The sequence below is a fragment of the Corticium candelabrum genome, chromosome 2 (genome assembly GCF_963422355.1).
Source record: "Corticium candelabrum chromosome 2, ooCorCand1.1, whole genome shotgun sequence".
Taxonomy (NCBI): Eukaryota; Metazoa; Porifera; class Homoscleromorpha; order Homosclerophorida; family Plakinidae; genus Corticium; species Corticium candelabrum.
The window spans coordinates 4,025,605-4,047,167 of NC_085086.1; the positions used below are offsets into that span (position 1 = coordinate 4,025,605).

The 21,563-nt window shown below is 43.7% G+C and overlaps 1 protein-coding gene and 1 long non-coding RNA gene across 3 annotated transcripts; one reads left to right on the forward strand and one right to left on the reverse strand.

Moving 5' to 3' along the window:
* Positions 1 to 17,014: 17,014 nt before the first annotated feature.
* Positions 17,015 to 17,599, reverse strand: LOC134176311 (spermidine synthase-like). The gene is made up of 4 exons (XM_062642982.1): positions 17,446 to 17,599; positions 17,256 to 17,376; positions 17,113 to 17,124; positions 17,015 to 17,047 (listed from the first exon to the last, which is right to left on the reverse strand). Exons 1-4 carry the CDS (start codon positions 17,589 to 17,591, stop codon positions 17,015 to 17,017), a joined length of 312 nt encoding a protein of 103 aa, XP_062498966.1. The 5' UTR covers positions 17,592 to 17,599.
* A 90-nt stretch (positions 17,600 to 17,689) lies between these two features.
* On the forward strand, positions 17,690 to 18,976 carry LOC134198513 (uncharacterized). Of its 2 annotated transcripts, XR_009972854.1 has the most exons (3): positions 17,690 to 17,854; positions 18,017 to 18,227; positions 18,295 to 18,976. It is a non-coding gene; the product is annotated as an uncharacterized LOC134198513 (long non-coding RNA). The 2 variants fall into 2 exon arrangements; XR_009972853.1 differs by lacking the exon at positions 17,690 to 17,854 and having other exon boundaries at positions 17,872 to 18,227.
* The last annotated feature ends 2,587 nt before the right edge of the window (positions 18,977 to 21,563 follow it).

Consider the following 21,563-nt stretch of genomic DNA (forward strand, 5'->3'; position numbering starts at 1 on the left):
ACAATAATTTGACTAAAGCTCATACAGTAACGTAAATTGTCTAAGTTGCACCTCCTACCAATATATCTATACTCCAAGCGCATAGGGCCCTAACAGCCTAAGGCAAGCATGCAAGAAGTCTTTCGTCCTGTTTTAAAAGTAGCAGCAAATGTTCTGCTACATTGAGTACTCGAATCTCGCAACCTGCAAACTTATTTACTAGAGTTCCCACAAGGATAGCTAGAGCATGCCTCGTAGGTGAAGCTTGCTATACATTGGCTAAATCGTTAGCAGTTCAAATGGCTGGAGAGCTCAATTCTGTTAGAGCGTATGCGTCAGACACAATAAAGCATGCGATAGAGAATGTTGGAAGTGCAGGGATTGTCTTACCGACAAGCATCAGCAAGAGCTGGTTGTGCCACCACCACCCTATTCAAACACAAACATGAGAGAGTCAAGCACACCAGCATTGGACGTTCTACTGCCCTGACTCCTCTAGAAGAGAAGGTAATTGCCTTGGAAGTATTGGCTATCCACCAACTTGTGACATGGTTGGCAGTGTCATCAGGAAATACTTTGACGACTCTGGCAAGCAAAATCCATTTCCTAGTGGCTTCCCAGGCAAGAAATGGTGGAATTGTTTTTCACAAATGGCCAAGTTTGTATAAAACAGAGCACCTGACCATCCAGCATGCAAACGCAGGATCAAACAAAGTAGTCGATAAATTATTTTCCAATCTAGAAAAGATCTTGCAAGATGAGGGGCTACTGACTCTACCATAAAGTGAATTGGGCAGATGTCTGTGGAATTGTGATGAGACTGGACTATGCACATCTGTTACATCAAAAAAGGTAATAGTAAGAAAAGGCGAAAAAGATGCCTATGAGATTGGCACAGGTTCTAGCCGCGATAACATCACAGTTCTTGGTTGTGGATATGCAATAGGAGAATGCATCTTGCCATATGTTGTCTATAAGGCCAAGGCTGCAAATCCTAGCTGGATGGAAGGTGGGCCCCACAATTCCGTGTTCACTGCCAGCGACTCAGGATGGATGAAAAACGCTCAGTTCTCTGAATGGTTCATTCAAATGTTTTTACCAGCAACAAAGCTTCTTTGACTGACATCGCCTGTTGTTTTGCTTCTTGATGGCCACGGCTCTCTAGTGACGGAAGCAGCAAAACAAAATACAAAATACTATCATCATTTGTCTACCACCCCATACCACACACATCCTTCAACAGCTGAAACTTTAGATGTCTGTTTTCAAATATGTAAAGCATGTCTGGGCAGGAATTTTGAAAGAGTTCAAAGTGAAAATTTTGAATCCTTGTTGAGACAGCTGTGGAAAGAGCTTTTTCCTGAGCACTTAGTAAGTGGATTTCATATCATTGGCATCCACTCCCTTAACAGAAGCATAATCAGAAAAGATAAGCTAAAGCCATCTGCAGCCTATTCAGGTACATCTACAGAACAACTCTTGCCAGCGACAGAATGTGTCAGGAATTTTTAAGAAACACTTCCCAACAATTCAAGAGACAAAGCTATTGCAAATGGAAATATACAACCAGGCTACTATGGTGAAGAGCTAACAAGCGAAGCAGCTATTGAAAGACTGAAGCAGCCAGAAATGCAAAAGTCAAAGCCTAAGTCTAAGTCTAAACAGAAAGGAAAGAAAACAGTAGCAAAAGCTCCACATATTGATTAGTCTGAAAGCACAAGTCAAGGCTGTGGTGTACACTATGACAAGGACACCAAAGAGGAGTAAAAAATTGGATTGGCTGCGACAAGTGCTGGCAATGGCAATATTACCATTGTGTAAATTTGTCAACGTACAACAACCTTGAACATGCAGTTATAAATGTGTCCAGAATGTAGGCATTGAATTTAACAATTTTAGTAGATTAGAAGTCAACAGTTGTACAGTAGCAGCGGTTCCACATGATAATAGTAGTGTAGCGAGTCTTGTTACTGAAATGTTGGATAATAGTAAAGCTGCTAGTTTTCGTTCACGCCAGCGTATATGTGAAATCGAGGACATTGGGAATACATTCAACATTTCATACAGGACCGTAGCCAGGATGAGGCAGAAGAGGCCTTTGCCTCCTCCGATTTCCAGAGCGTGTAACAAAAATCAAGCTGTGGCCATAACTATTGAAGTAGACGCTCTGGTGTGTACTCGCCTATGACAAAGAGCTGCTTATTTATACGTCTTAAGGTATTATTGGATTTCAAGAGCATTCGAATTTCGCTTTTTGCAAGCTCAACTTGAAGCCAATTCTTAACTAACTCGCTCTAGGCACTACCCCTAAAAATTTTAGTGTAAAAATGCCTGGTACTTCAGCGAGGGCAACAGACAGGTGGAACTTTGTGGCTCTGGCATACGGCTCAATCTGGCCAATAACCGGGACTGAAAAAGACACAGTATACAGTACCAGAGGCTGCTACGAAACTGGAGTTTAGAAAGATGACAACACTGTCTAGACAGAGAGACATGCAAAAGGATCGATACCTTTTCATGTTTTTTGGCAGGTAAATAAGCACAACATTTGCTGCCATGTGCTAGACTGCCATAATTGTGCACGTGGTAAATGTGTTTGTTCCTGTAGACTGAAACATCCAAGATCTAACAGTAACGAATCTGGAGACGCGTCGCAACTGTAGGCGAATCATAAAGTAGGCGTTACCCATCCATGCCAGGCACGGTTGGCAGAATTCAGTGTCAGACAGTAGATGCACATACAAAGGATGTACTTGCAGCCAGTGTTGAGAAAGCTCAGTAGCTGGTCTGGTACTCCAAGGAAGTGGACCAGATTCAGGAATCATCAACCATGCAAGAAAGCCTAGGCAATATTGTAGTGAGCAAAATACAATTCACAAAACAAAGGAGCTCAATACCTTATGTTCCCAAGGAAAGGCCAGAACGGGCAGTATCCACGTGACTGGGAAGGAACTACCCATGTCTGGAATAAGCACAAGTTCAGCTTCCTCTATTTTTAGGTCTGGCTATGGCCCTGCGATAGCTACACAGTATTAGAAAACATTACATTAGTTCTTGTTAAGTTGTTGGTCGTTACCTTCTAACGGTAACAGTTTCTGATCATTGCAAGAACAACGCTATGCAGGTTCACCACTCGTCTCTAGAGCCTGCCTTTGAAAAGAAACACTGCCTAGATATGCCTATGGTAGGCTTAGAGCTTGTTCACACCGACATCTGGACTAACTATGACTAGGCTAATTATGATTAGGCCAACATTAGTGCAAGCGCGTTCACTAGTAAGTCACATGGCCACATGAGCGTAATTAGCCTCAACAGTTTTCATCCGTCATATCCAGCAAGAATTCGTGTGAATTGTCTTGATGAAGCCAGTGCTTTAGGTTTTGAAGAGGGAAACATTTAGTGGCTTTCTCTGGCAGCTCCATCAGAGACAGCAGGAGGTTGTTACATGTACAGGAATGTACGTAGTATATACCTGCATGCGCTTCTGTGTACATCGCCATGTTGTTGTTCCGTTTGTATGTTTAAACATACAACACCACATCAGAAACATTGGTGCCATGCTCTTCTTGTATACTACCTCTAGTGTCATGTGCAACCATTAACAACACTAAGGGGCCGGTCATTATTAATAGTACGGGGGGGGGGGGGGGGGGGGAATTGCCAAGATCCGCATTGTGCAAAATATGCCTGTTAAAAACTTCTGACCCCACTATCTGTCGGTTACCTTACTTTAGATAACCCCCATATATGTGCATATTATTATACATGCAGTATATATAATCATATACGTATGTACTAGTCTGTGTCAGGGCTCACGAGTGGCCTAGGTATGATTTCTGAAGTTGGCCCCTTCTATTCAACCCTATGACAAAACAAGTATAGCAGGAATTGCCGCTTTCAGCAATGGAAGTGTGCAAAACGCTTAGAAATTAAGATACTGTTCTTGCATACAATTCTATAGTATACAGATGAATATCCCTGAAAAAGCATGACCCCCAACAGAAGGTGACACAAATGTTTAGTGACCCCTGTAAATCACTGAATTTCAAAGTTACGGACCCCCACAGCCAATTTCCCAGCCCCTCGGGACACATACCAATGACCGGTCCCTAATTCAGTTGTAATACTACTCTTTAGGGCCTTAAAGAACTGTCACCAAAATCAACAGTCTCTCAGATGAAAGCAGTCACGTCATGACACAACCCTAGCGATGTCCTGTGTGGGCGTGTTTAGTACCCGTATGTTTCTTTCGGACTAAATCATTACTGGTTAGCAAGGAAGACCGGTACCTGCGCACTTTTCAAGGTAAGGATTGTGAGACATATGGTAGCAAGTTGTGATTTATTGATAAAGCAAACTGGGACACCAAACTTATCGTGATGTGTTTCTTTTCTATATTTGTCTAGTACACTTGTGAAACGTAGTTAGGGTAGTGCTGGGTTCCTTTGCTTGGTGGTACACCTGTTTTGAACCGATTATGAGTGCGATTTCTCACTCGTTTAGTCTCTGCTTTGGAAAAGTTTGTCATCTAGTATGAGGAGACGCTACAGCACACATGTGGTGAGACTGGGGCACTGGCACTCTTCTCAGCACTGTTTTCATAGCTGCGGTTTTTAAAAATTGTGTTAAACAGCCAAGTGCAGTACACTGCAAATACCCAAATGCAGTCAGTAAATGTGCAGCCTTGCTGTACGAGGACTATTTGGTCGTGGGCAATTATCTCGCTCTTATTTGGTTCCCGAAACCGTTTAGCTGGAGCTTAATTGGTTTCAGCCACCTGCAGGGACTATTTGGTTTTGCATTAATTACGCCTCAAATCGGCACTCTCCAACTCTTACAGCTGTATGAGACGAATGCAAACGACATGACGACGGCCATGATAATTTTCACGCATCTCCCAGACGTCTCGATGAGCCGAAATCGAGTGCAACCTGCTTCTTCTTCGTTTGTATTTGGCTTCATATGAATACCGAAGGCATCGTGACACTGTCTATCGTAATTTCACATGTCTGACGTTTTGTTTTAAGGCAAAGCTCGGCTCCTCTGGTAGCTGACGTGTCAAAAGTAGGCGAAGTAAGACTCACTTGTGGGTTACAAGGTAAACAAACATCTGTGTTGTTGCACTAGCGAGGACGACTACAGTTGTAGATATAACACAACATTTGCAAAGTGGAAAGTTGCTGACAGAGGACTAGAAGGTTTGTATATTACACTAAATTTGCTAAAGTATCATATTCGTATAGCCTCGCAGAACTTAATTTAAGTTTGTTAAACTATTAATTGCATTTTAATTAAAACTACAGTACTATGCAATGCCAAGTTTCGGTTGGACGCGTATACTTTCAGGAACGCTTCTCCCACAATACTGATAACGCCACAAAGTGAGAAACATGAAAAGTGGCACAAAAGTTTCAATGGAATACTATCGCCGATCTGTACAATTCAAAGCAATAACGTAATTATTAAAATAACAAACAATCTTGAATACACTACCAAGACACACAAAGAACACACATATAGACAAAGAGACAGAGGAACAGCCAAAATTAAGCATTGGTGTAGAAGTAATATTGGACAACAATAGCACGGTACACAAAAAACAAGCAAATGACAGACAGACAAACAGACAGACGGGCAGACAGAGAGATTATTTATTCTTCGATACAAACTATTACATGATCTAGTTGCAAGACGGTAACAATTCTAGAATTTCTAAATCAATTCATATAATAAGCCTAACGTTTCAGTCATATAAGAAGTCCTCTACATTACACTGCTGATGAGTCAATTTTTACTTAGACACTTTTCCACTGATCACTCTTGCATACTGATTAGTATAGTTCTTGTTTTCATTTTCTTGCCTGCATATCCTGATTTTACTGCAGCGCATTTTACTGTGTTACCATTCAAGAAGAGATAGACGGACAGACAGACAGACTAAATGGCAGAAAGAGACAGAAGATGCAGCATGTATACAAGAAAACAAGATTTTCACTAAGCACACCTAATCTACAAAGTCTATGGTTTTATAGTGTACAACAACGCAAACAAACAACCATCAATACCCATCTGAGAGACCAAGTGCAATTTAAGTGATTTTACGTCAAATACATTAATTAATTGTTTCTCGAACTACATATATGCACATATTTTCTCTCCTGTTCTGAAAGTCATCACCGATCTTAGGTCGTGCACAACCAATTATAGAAACGTAGATCGTCTTCCTTGCAATTGATCGTAGACAGTACGCATACGTCACTGTGCACCTAGGTATCGATCGATGCCCTGCAGGATCGATTTATAAATCTGCAGCTAGACGCAGTATTCTATGCACTAAAACATTTTAGGCACATCTCTATATACGCGTGTGTTGTGTGATCTTCAATTATCAAATCATGTTTGTTTACCTTGTAACCCACAAGAGATTCTTACTCCGCCCATTTTGTACACGCCTGCTACCAGACGAGCCAAGATTTGCCTCAAAACAAAACGTCAGACATGCAAAATTGTGATCGACAATGTCGTGATGACTTTGGTATTCATATGAAGCCAAATACAAACGAAGAAGCAGATTGCACTCTATTTCGACTTATCGAGACGTCTGGCAGACGTGTGAAAATTATCATGGCCATTGTCACGTCGTTCACGTCCGTCTCGTACAGCTGTAAGAGTTGGAGTGCCGATTTAAGGCGTAATTAATGCAAAAGCAAATAGTCCCCGCAGGTGGCTGAAACCAATTAAGCCCCAGCTAAACGGTTTCGGGAACCAAATAAGAGCGACATAATTGCTCGTGACCAAATAGTCCCCGTGACCAAATAGTCCCCGTACACTTGCCTTGTTCTTAAAATTCATCATACGAAATCAGCAAAGGTACCTCCAAAGGTTCTCTCAACCTATACATGTTTGCCACTACGGCTGTGCAAAGAACTCATGCTTCAAGACAACCCTGTAGAAGGCTGGATTCTGAGTGATACAATCCAGTGTCCTTTGCTCCTGCTCTGAACACCGGTCATGAACATGAACACCAATTGGTGTTGCCTAGACGGCCCTGATTTGGTTCCTCTAGATGTTCGGTCTCTAATGCACTATCACCTTCTCCACTTAGAGTTTGAAGCTCGTCTGAGTCTACCTCAGGTTCATATAAGTATGGCAATATCTGCTCAAATGAAGAACCTGCACTCTCTGCAATGACTGCAGAACACAATTTAAAAAACCACAATCATGAAAACAGTGCTGAGTGGGGTGCCACTAATTAGAAGAGTGCTAGTGCCCCAGGCTCACCACATGTGTAGCATCTCATACACATATGACAAACTTTTCCAAAGCAGAGACTGAGAAATCACACTCATTTTTGGTTCAAAACAGGTGTACTGCCAAGCAAAGGAACCCAGCACTACCCTAACTAATTTTCACAAATGTACCAGACAAATAATAGAGAAGAAACACATCACGATAAGTTTGGGGTCCCAGTTTGCTTTAATCAATAAATCACAACTTGCTACCATATGTCTCACAATCCTCACCTTGAAAAGTACACAGGTATCGGTCTTTCTTGCTAACCAGCAATGATTTAGTCCCCAAAAACATATGGGTACTAAACACGCCCACACAGGACATTTCAATGCTTTATTCCTCCGTTATGGTAGAAGTCTGCGGTAAATGGTTGTTAAGGGTTGTGTCATGACGTGACAGCTTTCATCTGAGAGACTGTTGATTTGGTGAGAGTTCTCCTTTACTGAGAGATTGTTGATTTTGGTGAGAGTTCTCCTTTACTGAGACATTGTTGATTTTGGTGACAGCTCTCCTTTAAGAATGGTGTTACACTCTCTATGGCTGTGTTCACACTAGGGCTAGAAAAGCAAGGGAGGGGGTTTACGCTAATTAATCATAACACCCTGCTGTGTTATCATGCACAAGGTACAGTTCACGTCAAAACTATTGACATGTTTCCGGTTTACTTGTACTATTTTTAGGTCGTCTTGCTTTGCTATTTAATAAGAAACCCGCAACAAATTTTTCTCAAACAGCTGAAAAGCAGTCACAAAAGCTATTCCATAGTCTGCGCATCCGCTTAGAGACTTTTCCATTGCTAAAATAAGTCGTGAAAGATAACGCCGCGATATTCTGCTATTACACCGCTCTGGTACCAAGAAGCCATCCAAGATATGTCAATAACTGTTTCTCTCTCTACTGTGTACCAAACCCTCAAGAAATTGGACACGGGAGAAGGAATTGAACGCACAACTTCCGGTGGAAGACCAACACAACTAGCAGAAAACCAGCGAACAGCACTAATGAACATGACACAACATAGAACAACAAAGTCAGCAAACAAACTTGCCCATCAGCTGGCAGCGCAAGGAGTTGTCGTCAGTTCTTCCATCATCAGAAGAGAATTTCATGATGCAGGCTATCGGTACATTTTACGTAGAAAAATTCCACTGCTAACTGAAGCTAAGAAAAGAGATGTGTAGACTGGTGCTCTGACCATGCAGCTGATAACTGGAGCAAAACAATTTTCGCAGATGAGACCACTTTCAGCTATACTGCAATACCGTCCATGTCTGGGTTCCAGCAGCTGTTGAACCAGTCAACCTGCTTCCGTCATCATGGCCCCAAAACCCGCGCATGGGGTGGGATAAGCTCGCGCGAAACAACTGTTTTGAAACCGTTACAGACAAACATGACAGCTGCCATTATTATCGACATTCTGGAAGAGTGCCTTCTTGAATCGGCTGATACACTTTACCCAGATGAATAGTGTCTTCTTCTTGACAATGCTCTTACGCATACAGCTCGTCAAACTCAGCGGTGGCTGCAAGACAACGGTGCCAAGGTTCTTGATTGGCCCGCTAACTCACCAGATCTTGCTCCAATAGAAAACCTCTAGGCGGTCATTAAGCGGCGAGTTGAGCTTTGTAGACCTCAAAACGTCTATGAACTTGAAGACGCAATTCAAGCAGAGTGGCAGTTGCTCACGCCTTGTGATCTGTCGCCATACATCGAATGCATGTCTAGCCGAATGCGCCTTTGTGAAGAAAAGGGAAAATCATCAAAAAATGAAAGGATAACACAAGCTACTGATGTGCACTTGTGTGTTTCAAAAAGTCTAGCAAACCTACAAGCATACACAATAGTTCTCTTCTATCCAGAAAACGTACTAACGCGAAAACGAATGCGCTTCTGCTCATGCTACCCATGGCCACGCCTACAAGCGTAAATGTGTCAATAGTTTTGATGCGGACTGTAGGTGTGTTCTCACATGTTGAGCTTGAGCTCATCCAGTTGCTTCTAATTAGTCATAATAGGCTGTGTGAACTCTAGCAGACTGCAACTGTTTGTATCATGTACTTGAGCTACCCTACTCAATTCCTGCACAAGAATTGAAACGTCTTCCGACCGCTTTCCGTCTTCGAGTGCTTTCTCTAGATGTAGGGACCACATGTGTGTGATAGAACAGCAGCAGTTGCCTGAATCTACGGATGCGACAATGTCTTTCACCACAGAATTCTGCAAGTCATGCTGCGAATTCGATTTGCTCAAGAAAAAACTGTCAGACCAACACAAATTAGAGCAATCTTCTTTGATTCATTGCTGTCATATGCAATATGAATAAATGGGAATGTTTTGACAAGCAGTAACCCCAGCTAAACCCAGCGCTAACCCTACATTTCTGAAGGGCTAGGCTAGCCCTGCTCTAACCCACATTCCTGTCGTAAACTGACCTGGTGTATTCTAATTGGTTATGCTAAGCAGTAGCAAACCCAGTTCTAAACCCTAGTGTGAACCCAGCCTATGTAGGGATGCGGCGACGATTCTAAAATGGCTGCCCATACAAAAGTATCCAAACACGTGCTATCCAGATTTCTTATACCTCAATAAAAATCTCAGAGCCCCCTAATGCTCGACTGTGAATGGTCCGAATGGTAGCCAGACCACTAACGCGGACACTAGACGTCTCAGAAGCTGTAATCGGCAAGCAAAAAAGCGATTCTTTCACACTCTGACACACTTGTCAGCCAGGCAACCGCCTCACTCGAAGCAGCTACAACGATGAGAGTCATACCAAACGATTCGCTCTTGTCCGAGGAATTACACTGAGCCAACAGCTAGAACTGTGCAAAATCCACCCAGTATCATGTCAACTGCTGCTACGCAATTCTATACGAGCTTCCACAAAATGCCATGTTGTTCTGGTCACATGTGTACATGCTAGCCTACATGTACTTATATACCTATTATTAGCTGACGGAAACCATTTGAGACGTTATAATTAGCTGCCATGACACTTCCACGGTGTGCTTACAGTAGCGTGTAGTTGAATGTTGAAATGTAAAACTTATGTTCAACGGGGTGCTGTCAGTGAGCGTGTACTGTATGCTTTAACTGTAGATGTAGTAGATTAGAGAGACAGGTTGCATAGTAGCATAATCCGGGGTAGAGCAATGTTCCCGGATGTGATACATTAGTGGCGCGAGCACTAAAAATATATGTTTGAGTTGTGTTCACTACATTGGCGACAAGGATGGACGAAGCCACAGCGAGTGGAACATCAACAGCCATACCAATGCCTGTGGCAGCGTTCGGCAGGCTAGATGCCTTTGATGCGGAGTCCGACGAGTGACTGCAGTACGAGGAACAAACGTTGTGCTATTTCAAAGCCATCGGCATCACGGATAAGTGCAGAATAAAGGCAATTTTTCTGTCAGCAGTCAGTGCAAGCATGTACAAGTTACTGCACAACTTGATGGCTCCTGCCAAACCAAGAGAAAGGTCTTTCACAGATCTGAGGAAAGCTCTGTCCAACCACTACAATCTCAAGCCTTCGGTCATGGTACAGAGACTGCGATTCAATTCGGAAGTCCGACATACAGGTGAATCAGTTGCAGAATTTGTGTCCGCGTTGCATGCGTTATTCGAGCTTTGCGAGTATGGAGAGACACTGAACAAGATGCTTTGTGATTGTTTAGTTTATGGTATTGACGATGAGCGCACGCAGCGGAGTTTGTTAGCAGGAAAGGAGTTCTCGTTTGCATGGGCTTTAGAAATAGTACGCGCTACAGAAGCGGCGGGAAAGAATACGTGGGAGATAATCGTCTAAAATTGTTGACAAGACAGAAAAAGCGAAGGGTGCAGCGGCTGTACACCGAATGCAACCACAAATGCCCAAAACCTGTTATTGTTGTGGATGGTCAAGACACTCTCCTGCTGAATGCAGGTTCAAAGAAGCCAAATGTTTTGCATGCAAGAAAGTGGGACACCTCAGTCAAGCCTGTAGATCAAAAGGGCAAGGCAAGAAATCCAGTTGGATTATGAAAGCACAGCCAAAACCGCAAACCACACATCAGGTGGAATGGGCAAAGGATGACGAAGAAAATCTTTAGAGCTGAAACACATATATCCTGTAAGCAAACACAAAGCGTTTCCCTTGGCGACACAAGTGAAAATAAACAGGAGATGCTTGACAATGAAGATTGACACAGGAGCAGCAGTGACAGTAATTAGTGCCACAACCAGAGTTTGAAAAATCCGGTCGGCACGAAAGGTGCGATATACACTAAAAGAGAAAGTGGAAGAAGAGCTGTTCAGGCTTCAAGCAGCAGGTATTATCAGGCTAGTGAAATTTTCAGATTGGGCCACACCAATTGTTCCAGTGGTGAAGTCCAATGGAACAGTAAGGATTTGTGGAGATTACATGACAATGGTAAATCCTGTAATGGAAGTTGACCGACACCCATTGCCGGACATAGATGACTTGCTGTCACAGTTAGCAGAAGGGGTAGCATTCTCAAAACTAGACCTGAGCCGAGCATACCACTAGTTACATCTGGAAGAACAATCCCAAGAACTGACAACCATTAACATGCATAGAGGGCTGTTTTGGTACCACTGGTTACCGTTTGGAATAGCCTCGGCACTAGCCATATTTCAGAGGATCATGGAAAGATTGTTGAAAGACATGTTGGGTGTCGTGTTATACCTTGACGATATCTTGATAATGGGGAAGAGTCAGACTGAGCACATGAAGAACTTGGGAGAAGTTTTAAAGAGAATAAGAGAAACTGGGTCGAGATTACAAGACAAGTGTCGGTTCATAAAGGATTCTGCAGTGTATCTAAGACATCGAATCGACAAAGATGGATTACACCTCACGAAGGAAAAGGTGAGGGCCATTCGAGATGCACCAATACCACAAGGAGTATCAGAGTTGAAGGCATACCTTGGAATGTTGACCGACTACAGTAAGTTCCTTCCAGATCAAGCGACAGTGTTGGCACCGCTGCATGCCCTTTTACAGAAGGGAACAACATGGAAATGGTCAGAGGATGAAGACACGGCTTTCCAGGAATTGAAAAGGTTGTTGACATCTTCTCGGGTACTGGTACACTACAATACCAAGTTACCACTGTTGCTGGCATGTGATGCCTCACCTTTTGGACTAGGTGCTGTTTTGTCGCACAGGCTTGAAAATGGCAATGAACATCCCATTGCCTTTGCATCGAGATCGCTGTTGCCAGCTGAAAACAATTATTCACAGATTGACAGTGAAGGGGCTGCAATTGTGTTTGGAATTTTAAAATTTCACCGTTATATCTATGGCCGACACTTTGAACTTTTGTCTGATCACCAACCACTGAAGGGACTGCTTGGCGAAGGACGAAGCGTTCCAGTGACGGCTTTGGCACGAATTCAACGGTGGGCACTACTATTGTCGGGATATCAGTATACCTTTCGCTACAAAGCAGGGAAGAGGCACAACAATGCTGACGCACTAAGCTGAGTGCTCCTAACCGGATCTACCACACCATACATGCCAGCCGGAAGCAATGCTTCACATTTTGGAACAGTTGGAGAAACTTCCAGTTACCGCTACACAGATTGCATGGTGGACCACCAACGACCCAGTACTGTCTCAAGTGCGAACATGGGTTAGAAAAGACTGGCCACAAAAAGTAGCAGAAGATGTAAGTCCATACAAGATAAGGAGTCAAGAACTGTCTGTGGAGGCTGACTGTATAGTTTGGGGAACTAGGGTTGTGATACCGCCTGCAGGTCAAACACGGATCTTGACAGAGCTTCACGAGGCCCATCCTGGAACTGCTAGGATATAAGGATTGGCAAAGGGTGTGGTCTGGTGACCAAGCATTGATGCAGAGGTGAAACAGCTGGTCAGGAAATGTGAAATATTTCAAATGAACCGCCCAAACCCTCCTTCAGCACCGTGACACCCATGAAAGTGGCCAAAAAACTATGGTCAAGAGTACACGTGGACTATGCAGCACTGTTCCTAGGGTCAATGTTCCTAGTAATAGTGAATGCACATTCGAAGTGGATTGAGGCTTACAACACAGGGCAGGCATCTACAGGTTTGGTGATGGTATGTAAACTGCAACAAGATTTTGTTCAGCACGAACTTCCAGACACGGTAGTATCGGATAACGGGCCATGTTTTGCCAGCAGTGTGTTTTCAGAGTTCATGAGGCAGAATGGCATCCAAGATATCAAGGTTGCACCATATCACCCTGCTTCCAATGGTCTGGCAGAACTTTCGAGGCTGGAGTGAAGAAAATGATAGTGGGTACTTTGGAAGATCGGATTAGTCATTTCTTATTTGCATACCGAACAACACCACATACCACCACGTGAGTATCTCCAGCCAAACTCTTGATGGGAGGGAATCTCAAGACTCGCCTGGACTTGGTCAGGCCAGGGATAGAGGAACGGGTGATAGACAAGCAGGCCAGGTAAAAGAAAGGCCATGATCAAATGGCAGCACCTTTATGCTTGGAATCATAACAAGGGAGCCACACGGATTCTGCCAAAATAGTGGAGGCCAGTGTCATTTAGATGTCAATTGGCAGACCAGAGGATAGTACTTAAACATCAGGATCAAATCCAGCACAGAGAACCGGCAACTGCTGAGCAAAACAGGAAGCCAAAGTAGGAACTGCTGAGCAAGAAACTGGGTCAGAGAAACAGGATGTAGAAGCACCACCTCCAGATTCAGATAAACAACCACAACTGGAAGCCATTCAACCAGATGATCAACCAACCAGAACAACCGCTGGGGAAATAAACTGGGAGGATCAAACAGTGTGATCAGACCGCCTGACAGACTGGAATTGTAGTATTAGTGAGTAGTGACTATAGTTAGGGGAAGGAATGTAGTAGATTACTGTCAGAGCACTAGGAATATATGTTAACTTGTGTTCACTACAGTAGAGATGAGTGGGAGTTGTTCATTGATGCAATCAATGTTGATCTCTACATCTGCCAGCTGCTAGCTAATCGAGTGTAAAAATGGGAGTTGCTAATTACCAGAGGCCCGGATTTCCGGGTGGAGGGTATAGTAGTCGTTTGACGACCGTACGACCCAATGACCCCACCGTATATATAGTTGGTTAGCGGAGATGTAAATGAAGCTATTCCGACCAATAGACGAGAAGTGGTGTCATTACTGACCAATAGATGAACGTGATGTCATCATGAGGCTCCACCTCTCTTTGTTTGGTAGCTGCTAACGAGAATTCGGCCATCGGGCGTCCGTCCTGTACATGGTGTTTACTCTTTGCTTTAAGGGTTTAGCACATACATTTGTACGTGTATGTTTCCCCAACAACAACCAGGGCAAGGTGTGTAGCTGTACCTGACTTGTAACATTTTGCTTGTTCCACAGCGTTTCTGCATAGTGGTTCTGCAGTCTGCCAGCTTGAATTTTGGGTGTGCGTGGCTGAGTGGCCGTGGTGGTGTTGCAAAGATCACTAGTGTCGTCTTCAACAGAAATTTGGCATTTGACGGGAATTTGCGAAGGAGAACGTGCATTGTCCATGACAGCGTCTGTTTGCCGGACAAAGCGACTCGGCCGACCTGTAAGTATGCTAGTGCGTCTCTATTCATTTCTGTTTTACGGTATCCAAAGTCAGAGCGAACAGACGCCTAGCTAATCTACATGTGCACGTGCTTGTTTTTCCGCATTGATGTTTTGTTTTGGCTCTGGGGTCACCTCATTACAACAGTAGGCGACGTCTAGCTACAGAAGCCGCACAAACAACAAGATGCCTAGAGACGCTGCACAAAGAACGAGACGTTTACAGTCTTGTGAGCTGGAAAATCGGTGGTGAGCTGCTTGTTTGGTCTCCATTTGTAACCTAGGTTTCCCACCAACAAACAGAACAATGATCACGCCCGTTACTTCATCACATAAGGCGAAGATTGCCAGCCGGCCTAGCGTCAACACTCTCCCGACTGGTAACATTTGGCTTGTTCCATCATTTGGAAACAACTACATTTGTAACATGCATTTAGAAACAACGCCTAGCTAATCTAGCTGCATTTGTAACGTTCCTACATCTAATTTTGTTTTGGCTCTGGTACCTATGCCACGCCTAAAACCAGCCATAGTTACGACCTCAAAAGCTGCACAAACAATCACCTGCACAAATAACCGACGAGCGAAGGTTGCAAAAAATAGAAGCGAGGTCCTGCTGGCTGACAGACTGCGTAGCTACCCATTGTACACGGTAGCAGCCAGTCACGTGACTTACCTCAAGCTCGACCTGTGACCATTTCAATAACGGTTCTTATTTATTACCCACATCATACCATTCTGTCATACGATTTTGTCATAGCACGACTAATTTGCCTTCAAGGTGCATACCGGCCGAGGGTTTGCACTTCAAGTGCTTCTTCATTTAGTAAGTATGGAATCCCAAGCTGCACACGCATCATTAGGATCTTCAACCATGCACATACACCCTAGTCTCGCATAGCCAGACCATCTCCGCCTACATCCTTCGGGCGAGAGCTAGTCTGGGAAACGCTTATACAAGTCTTGTTCTGCGCTCCCCACGAATCATGGAGGATAAGACCTCTTTATAGATAGTAGGAGGTCATTTCGCTTGTGTTGATTAGGGTCATGACTGTGAACATCACTAATTAGATATTTTTTCTTTGACCTATAGACCTTGAACTACCGTCTTGTTGCAGGAGAGACGTACGTTTTGTGGCCAAATTGTCCGTGAGGCTGTGCTTCTTCATCGATCGAGGTCTGATTTCTATATCTTGTGCGTCTGACATAGGCATGAGACGTGCTTTTGTTTAGTCATGATGCTCTTTCACCGTCAGCTAGTATTATTCAGTTGCTGCTCGTTTGAGTGTGTTGTTTGAATGCAGAGTGCCGCTATAGCACCTTGTGTTCTTACACGTATTTGTCTGACATATCGAGGGACTAAAAATGCCTCTTGATCAAGCAACATGATCATCGTGGCCATGGGAATTCATGCTTTTTTCTGTCTCGTTATTGTGCTACTGTGTTCAACATGCTATTCAAAGTCCACAAGATTGACAACAAAGGAATGTCTTGTCTTTCAGACATCTTTGTTAATTAATTACAACTGTAACTAACCAGTAATTAGCACATGCGAGACGAGCAGAATGGGACTCAGACAACACCTACTCAGACCTCCTGCTATCTATAAAAGTTCTTTATCCCCACATTCTTGGGGAGCACAGAACAAGAATGGATTAGGCATATCCCCACATTATCCCTCGCCGGAATGATGTAGGCGGAGATGGTCTGGCTAGGCGAGACTACATACAACCCTGTTTCACAACCATGTACTCACAGTATGTAGGAATGAGTATGTACTTAACCATGCTCATCTCCTACATCACAATCTAATTACCTAACTTAATTAATGTATGCAGTAGTCATGTGTGACACTCATAGTACTGGATTGTGATGTAGGAGATGAGCTTAATTAATTAAGTACATACCCATCCCTACATTCCATCATTTTCTCAAAATGTTTTTTTCATGATTAGGACTGTTGTGAACTTAAGTCATTAACGCCAAACTACTGCCTGTTCCCCATAAGTGTGAACTTTGAAAATCATCAATATCTCCGCTGTTTTTTGGACGTTTGTGATGATCAGTATGTGGCTAGGTCTGGCATTTTTGTTTATCAAATTATCTAAGACCTTCCTACAAAGGAAACGGAAAGATAATACTTTGCATATCAAAGCTATTATCCAATTATCTTGTAAGACCAATGCAATGGAACACCAACTGAAACCATTTAAGATAACATAATTGGTGTAACATGGTGCAGCTTAGTGCTCTAATGAGCACACCTGGTGTGACCTCTAATTCATTACACCTCCCAGTTCACACTTACGGACTCTTAGTTTGTCAAAGCGAAGAATGCGACTGCATGTCACCTAGCACGCGAGCGCAATAACGCCTGCCTGTGTGTGCGCGAATGAATGATACTGACCGCTTTCGGATTTGGATGACAGAACAATGGTAGATGTGTCATCATCTCTTGATACACACATTCATCCTTCTCGGAACACTGCACGATGCCATCAAGAACGAGCAGGTTGCCAAATCGTTTCCTTCAACACAACGCGACACTCGACTGTGCAGCTGATAACGCTAGCGAACTAGATTTTGGACAGTCGTACGTTTTCAAGACGAGAATGTCTTGAAATTTCGACTTCCCCTCGTAGAGAACTTCGTCGATTTTGTAAGACATAGCTTGTCCTGGCCATAAGTCGTCATTCTCTGTAAACCAACCGTCGACGACCTTGCCAGTCTTGCCAGTTGACATGCTGTGGAGGAAAGTAATCCGGGGTAACTCCGACCACACTTTGACAGTTTCCCGGCTGTGGCCACGAAGAACTAGGCTTTGGATGTGAAACACTGTTATCGTGAAGAGCAACTTCTACTTATTGTTTTCTTACGTTGCTATTGATTTACGCTTGCTAGTTACTATACAGTAGACACGGGAAGTTACTGGCATGCATATCTCTCAATACCCAAGGGCGGGGCAACTCCGATCACTCCTCTGCACGTCATTTCTGCTGCTGCAAGGTACGCTTTGGTTACATGATTATGATTTAATAGTTATACTGAACACTCTTAATCAGAAACTGAGCTAGTAGCTATGTGCAGGGTAACGTGTGGACGTGCTACGTACAGTGCATCTACTCGCGCTAGCCTTACTCTGATTGATTCTGATATATGTACATTTAGCTGCATTTGGAGCATGTCCAAGGGTCCTCGTCTTCTGGAAGCTCTGAAATCCCAGCACAATCGTAGTGATACCACCGCCAACAGTGTTCACAACCCACCCAATCTTCTTGCCTCTCATTGCTGTCGTTGTCGAACAATCCTCCGCATCCCTGGCACTTGTTTTCATCTCTTTCTTCTGTTACTGCAGTTTTTCGTTTGCCTTGGCGTGCAGGTTGCTTTCCTTTTTTTGCTTTTGCCAGTCTTTGCTGTTTTTCTTTCATCTTGTGCTTTTATTCTAGAGTAGGCCTCATGACTTGTTATGACTTCTCCATAGTATGCCAAGTCTACACGAGCAGATGGCTTTGGCCGTGGTGGTGGAATAGGCGTTCTTGTTTTCTGGAACAACTTGGAGAAGTGGTGTCTAAAATGAAGTTTGATTGCAGGAGTGGTAGCTGCTGTCGGAGAATGAGGGCTCTTGCATGGTGTTCATGTAGTAACAGCATCTGCTGGACTAATTTTTGCTTGAGGAATGGCTGCAGCTGATGGCTTTGGATATAAACCAGCTCCTTGAAATGCACCTTGAAATTGGTGTGGTTTCATGGATGTGTCTGTCAGCTGTTTTAGTAATTTGGGAAAATTGTTTTATGGACACCTTGTCCCCCTGTTCTTCGTTTGTAGTCGGTCAGAATCTTCTGCCAATTTTTCTTCATGGGAGCAAACACGCCTACATCCAGAGGTTGTAGTGTGAGTGGTATTTGGAGGCAGGGTTACGAGAATGATGTTGTATTTTCTTGCCACATTGATGACATCCAAGTTGATGAGTGAATGGTGGCCATCGAAACACAAGATCACGCTGGGGCTAGTATCATCTGTGAAGTCTGACTCATCACTACTGTCACTGACAAGACATGGTTCTGTTGTCGTCAGTGTAGTAGATGGCTCTTCATTTTCTGCAATAAGTTTCATCTTCTTGAGCACTGGTATGAAGCCTTTTACAAACCAGCTGTAAAAGTTTTGTTTTTCCATCCACCCGCTGGCTGATACTCCATACATTGCTTCAGTAGGGCCACTAAGGGTCCAGGTATAATACAAGTGCTGAGCTTTATATAGAACATAGGGAGAGATTTTGTCTCCATTGGCATTTCCACCCCAATGGACAGTAATGTATTCATGTCCACTCCCTACCATGGTCTCATATACAGACTTAGCTCCTCTCCTAGCTAGGACCATTCTAGATGAGGAGGCTGTAGCAAAAGCGGTTTCATCACAGTTCTAAATTCTTTTGGACAGCTCTTTCTTACTCAGTTTAAACACCCAGCCTTCCTGTAGATCTTCTCGACAAATTCCATCCAACCCTCAATTCTGTCTTTGGTCAATGCCCTAGCACGTTTCTTTGACAGATGTTGTGGTTTCCTTTGACTCAGTGCACTCTTCCATCGCCTAAAGAAGCCAACAAACCAGTCAGGACCAGGTAAATCATCAGGAAAAGGATTTTCTCTAGCATTTGCTCTAAGGTAATCTGAGGGCGCGTCTCCACTAGGGCCTATACACGTTTACAACCTGTTTAAGTCTAAACATGTTTAAGAATAATCGCATCTCCACTAGCGTTAGACCTATTTAACTGTAAACAGTTTTTGCTACACATGATTAGGTAGTTTAACGAAAGCGGTTTAGGTTTAACGGTCACGTGATAGAAACGCGCGTTCTACGACGATGGATGTTAGTTCTTTCGCGCTGTTCTTTCTCTTTCTTTGGAGACTATTGGAAGAAGACAGAACTAGGCAGTGTCAGAGAGTGCGTAGACTGATGCAGAAGGTGAAGAGAGAACGATTTCGGCGAAGACATAGACTCGTGTCTCTGATGGTTTTTCAGATGACCAGAAGACGATCTCCGACTGTCTGGTGCACAAGAAACGAATTCGCGTGATACAACAAAGTCCCGGATAATTCTTCTAATAGCCCAGAATAAATGGACAAGTGGAGACGCTGTCTACTAAACATGTTTATAGTCTAGACGTGTTTAACGTTAAACAAGTTTAAGAGCAACAAGTGGAGACACAGCCTACATCTATGGCACGGAAGTTGTTTCACTGTCCGTTCACAGTTGCGCGCGACATCATCGGCTTGAGATTCTAAACAACGTCGGTTCCGCATGCGTGCATTTATTACGCCGACTTCGAGTACTTCCGGGCGGTGGAACGCTGCCTGGCTACGCGAGACAAAGAGTACTAGGGGGTAACTCCTATCACTCCGATCACGTGACAGTAAACCGCTCAGTGTTCTTGATGAGAAAACCGTACGCCTTTCCCATTACAGCACGTAAGTAGACGACCCTTCGTGGTTTTAGCAGACAGTGACATAACCACTAAGTCCTTGCCGTTGTGTCTCAAACGGCTTGTTTGCTGTGAGAACGACCTAGGTAGCGGAACTTGCGGTCCAAAAACTTTCTTGTTAGAGACAATCCAAAAGACTAAATGCTATTTTGTGCAACCCACTCTACCACTAAAGACGTTGATGCAGACAAAACGCACCGTTGCCCTTCCTCTAGAGTCCAAAATTCGATCACATTGTCACAGTCGTAGACTTACTTCGCTTGCGTTCTGATCTGCTTTATTCGTTTAGTTTGCAATAATGGTACGACATTATCAACCTAAAGGGATTAAGAACAAGTTCTCTGACGAAGTCCTGAGAAAGGCACTGCAAGATCTTGCTGAAAACCAGGACAGCATAAGGAAGACGGCAGCTGTGTACGGCATTCCCTACTCAACCCATCGCGATCATCACAAGGGAGTCAGTAAAACGCGATACGGTGGACGGCCAACAGTCTTGACTTACCAGGAAGAGAGAGAAGTAGTGCAATGTTGCATTGTGCTGCAAGAGATGGGGTTTCCCCTTGATAGATCAAGTCTCGGCAACGTCATCTCAGGCCGTGTTTCCACTAGCTGCACCTTAAACTAGTTTAGCTTAAATTGGTTGAGAACTAAACCAGTTCAAGAAAGCGACTGTTTCCACTAGGAACTTGCACATCCGGGATGTGCAAAACAAACCGTTTAGGAACGCCTTATTTTGAAGTATTGGGCTGGTTTGTCGCCGAGTCAGAGCAACTGTTGGTTTTCACTGATTCAACATCTGCTAGTAGGAATTTGCATGACGATGACCAAGGACACCGTCTTGTCTCTCTCCGTAGCTACTGATTTCTTTCCCCTAGTTAATGACCCTGACATCTTTTAGGGCAATCCTATTCCAGCAAAATAGTCAATATCATCAAAACGACATTGTGGGAAGCCATCTAAACAAGCGCACTACTGTCACGTGACAGTTAAACCTAAACCACTTTGCTAAACCTACTTGAAGTGGGTTTAGGAAAGCGGTTTAGGTTTAAAATAGAACTGGTTTAGTGCAGGTGGAAACAGGTCAATTCTTAAACCAGTTTAGCTTAAACCACTTGTTAAACGGGTTTAGGCTCTAGTGGAAACGCGCCCCTAGGTTTAGCAAAGTGGTTTAGGTTTAACTGTCACGTGACAGTAGCGCGCTTGTTTAGAATGTCGTTTTGATGATATTGACTATTT